Source organism: Gopherus evgoodei, chromosome 4 (genome assembly GCF_007399415.2).
Source record: "Gopherus evgoodei ecotype Sinaloan lineage chromosome 4, rGopEvg1_v1.p, whole genome shotgun sequence".
In the NCBI taxonomy this organism is placed as follows: domain Eukaryota; kingdom Metazoa; phylum Chordata; order Testudines; family Testudinidae; genus Gopherus; species Gopherus evgoodei.
In genome coordinates, this window is record NC_044325.1 from 149,996,546 (window position 1) to 150,000,306 (window position 3,761).

Here is a 3,761-nt window from a genome sequence, read left to right on the forward strand (position 1 = left end):
TATCCCATTCCCTCACTTACTCTGGGTTTAGGTCACCATCCCCCAGCACACCTAGTTTAAAATCCTCCTCACTAGGTTATCAAGCCTGCCTGTGAAGATGTTCTTCCCTCTCTTCGTTAGGTGGACCCCATTTCTTCCTAGCAAGCCTTCCTGGAACAACATCCCATGGTTGAAGAATCCAAAGGCTTCTCTATGACACCACCTGCGTAACCACATATTCACCTCCACAATTCAACTGTATTGACTTTGTTTACCCAGCATGTCCCACTGGATATGATACGTGTGTTTCTTCCCTTCGGGAGTCTGTGACCAATGGTGAATAGAGTGACCTGATGGCCTCCTTAAACCAAAATGTGGTTTAATCTTAAAAGTACGGACAATGCATAACATACAAGAAAAGGGATTTGAAAGCAACAAAAGGTCTATACACGTCAACCTTACTGAGAGTCCTGCCATCCTTCGGTAGAGGCCTCAAGCATGCCTCCCTTTCCCAGTCACTCCTATCTGGATCTCAGTCTGTTTCCCTTAATTGTCTCTTTCTGATAAATACTTGCAATCTACAAAGAGTGTCACTTTTTATCCACCCAGAAGTCTTTTGACATCTCAGCTTCCTGGGCTTTGGCTAGGCTGTCCAAAACTAATTTGGTGGACTCAGGGAAAGATAGAGCCCGTTCCCCCAAAGTCAATGGAGCTCCCATTATATTGTAACAACCCCCAAGTGTTTGTTGAGGAGTGTCTTATCTCAAATCTTTGTTTTGCTTTCCTGTTTGTATCCTGTTTGTATCGCCTTTATGAATCAGGAGGCTTTAACCCTGTATACAGTAAATATCCTAATGGCAAAGTCAGAATTAGAGCACAAGAGAAAATGTTTTTTCCTGTTCCTTGATGTTTTTTGAGATGTTAAAAAACTTTCCCATCCCAACTGAGGATAAAAAGTCAACAATTTGAAAATTTTCATGATTTGGGTCAGTGAAAACATTTCATTTTGATAAGTTTAAAAAGTCTCATTTAGATTTTGACCACTTTTGTAATATTATTTTACCATAATTAGCTTACTGTCAAAAGAAAAAGTAATTTCAAACCAGAATATTGGATTTTACTGTTGTTTGGAAAATGTGAAAATGCTACACAGTGACAATTTTAAAACTTTTTTTTTTAATTATGTTGAGTCAAGAAAGTTGTCAAAACCAGCTCTTTTCTGCAAAAAGTTTCAGTTTTGAAAAATTTACAATTTTCCAACAAAAAAGGAAAGTTTTGTTGAAAAACTCCAAACCAGCTCTAGTTAACATATAGTACTGATAAATAATTACACAGAAACCCCAAGTCATTCTTATTGTTTTTAAAATTAGTGGTGCCCCAAAACTGGATACAGCATCTCCCATGACGTTGAGACTTTCTGAGAATTCAGGGATGGTTTGAATGTGACAGCTGAGATTAATACAATAGTGTGTCTCTTTACAAAGTCTCTGTCTTTCTCCAACCAGACACCTGCAGAAATGGCTGGGGGGAATCACACCACAGTGACCGAATTCATCCTCTTGGGATTCACAGATGACCCCCAGACCCAACTTATCCTCTTCGTGGTGTTCCTAGGTATCTACATCATCACCCTCATTGGGAACCTTGGGATGATTGCCCTGATCCATCTAGAGGCCAGCCTTCACAACCCCATGTACTTTTTCCTCAGTAACCTGTCCTTCTCAGATCTCTGCTACTCCACCGTTGTGGTCCCCAAGACACTGGAAAATTTCTTGGCTGAGAGGAAAGCCATTTCGTTTACTGGCTGTGCCACCCAGTTTTATTTCTATGCTGTGTTTGCCACTGTGGAGTGTCTCCTACTGGCTGCCATGGCATACGACCGCTACGTGGCCATCTGTAACCCACTGCTATATCCAGTTCTCATGTCCCGGAAGGTCTGCATCTGGCTGGTGGTGGCTTCCTACCTGGTGGGTTGCGCCAATGGTCTAATACACACCAACACCACCTTTCGCCTCCCCTTCTGCACCTCCAATGTCATTGATCATTTCTTCTGCGATGTGCCCTTGATACTGAAGCTCTCCTGCTCTGACACTCTGGTCAACCAAGTCCTGCTCTTCATCATCTCCTCCTTGATTGGTCTTTGCTCCTTCATCACCATCTTTGTCTCCTACATGTACATCTTAATCAGCATCTTGCGGATCCATTCTACCGAGGGCAGGTACAAGGCCTTCTCTACCTGCACCTCCCATCTGACAGCTGTCACTTTGTTCTACACCACCATCCTTTTCATCTACCTGAGGCCCAGATCCAGCTACTCTGAAGGGCAAGACCAAGTAGCTGCTGTCTTCTACACAGTGGTGATCCCTATGATGAACCCCTTGATCTACAGTTTGAGAAATAAGGAAGTGAAGGATGCCCTGAAGAGGATAGTACGGAGGAAGGGATCCTCTATAGGGACATAAGTTACAGACCTGATAACAATCCCCACCTTCCTTACCCTGCAGGGAATAACTGGCTTATTAAAGAATTTGGTCTTTCTATCACAAAGAGTAAGAAACCAGGTGTGATTCTGGGGGAAGGGAAAACTAGAATTGGGACAAGTATCCCTAAACTTAGGATTCTGCCTACCAAGGCCACCTCCTGTTAGGGAACAAATTGCCTTTGAACTGTTCTGCTATCCCTGCGTAATAGCCACCATCTTTCTCAATGCAGTGGGGATGGAACCAGCTACCCCCACAGCTAAAAGCATGTGCAGCTACAGCTGAAGGACCAAAATTCTCTAGCTACGGTTATAACAGCCTCATCTCCTCTGCTGATTGGGGCCACCAGGCCAGAACAGGATCTATAGCACCACACTCATCAGTAGGTTTCACCTGCTTGTACTCTTCCATGTTGAGATGAGGAGCAGAAACATTGTTCATTTTTAATAAAGCACAATTATTTTCTTATTTTGCTATTTATTTGCAGCACATCCTGTCTCATTGCTTTCGTGTGTGAAGTGAGGGTTGCTGTGTTTGTGTGATAAGGGAGAAATTCTGAACTGGAACCAATTAATGGCTTTATATCTTCATCTGTTCATTCCCGCTGAAGCTCCTCACATTGGTGACTGGTGGCACACAAGACACCTGGCTAGATTAACCATTGGTCTGACCAGTGTGGCCATTCTTATGTTTTTATGATATAGTCTTATGTTCTTATCACAGCCCTATTATCTCAACCTATCCAATCCCCTCCTAGCTATCAATTTTCCTTACATCCAGGTTTATACCCTTAACCTCTTAACCTCTTCTAGCATGTTCGCAGCAAGACAGAAGCACACTTTGGTCTCCTCTGTGCTCAAAACTACAACCCTTGAACCCACCTGTCTCTCCAGCTATTACCCCATCTCCCTTCCTCCCTGCACCTCCAACTCCATTGAACATGCTATCTACAGTCATCCCCTTGAGCTTCGTTCTGCCATGAGCATGACTGAGCTGTCAGTTCAGTTACTGCTGGGATGTCAGGTGATTGTCACTGTGAAGGTGAGGAGTTGTGAATGAGATAGGAAGTGGTGAGTATGACTGTGAATAGAAAAGGCATCGTTTGAGTGATCTCAAATGGAAGAGGAGGCATTCACATGACAGTATGTCTCAGAAAATATGGACAACTTTGAAAACTCCTATAATAGACAGAAAAGGATGCTCATCCGTGCAAGCTACAGAGGGATTGGGTGCACATGAACAGCCTAATAGAGTGTATCTATTGGAGTAAAGGAAGAACACACACACAAAGTCATACAGGGG

The 3,761-nt window shown here is 43.2% G+C and overlaps 1 protein-coding gene across 1 annotated transcript; it reads left to right on the forward strand.

Annotated features, from left to right (window-relative positions):
- Window positions 1–1,496: 1,496 nt before the first annotated feature.
- On the forward strand, window positions 1,497–2,441 carry LOC115651289 (olfactory receptor 1019-like). The gene has a single exon (XM_030562227.1). The coding sequence runs from the start codon at window positions 1,497–1,499 to the stop codon at window positions 2,439–2,441; it is 945 nt and encodes a 314-aa protein (XP_030418087.1).
- Window positions 2,442–3,761: the final 1,320 nt, after the last annotated feature.

What these genes read in the sequence shown, in the direction of transcription:
- LOC115651289 (XM_030562227.1), top strand. Translation starts at nt 1,497, where the DNA reads ATGGCTGGGGGGAATCACACCACAGTGACCGAATTCATCCTCTTGGGA.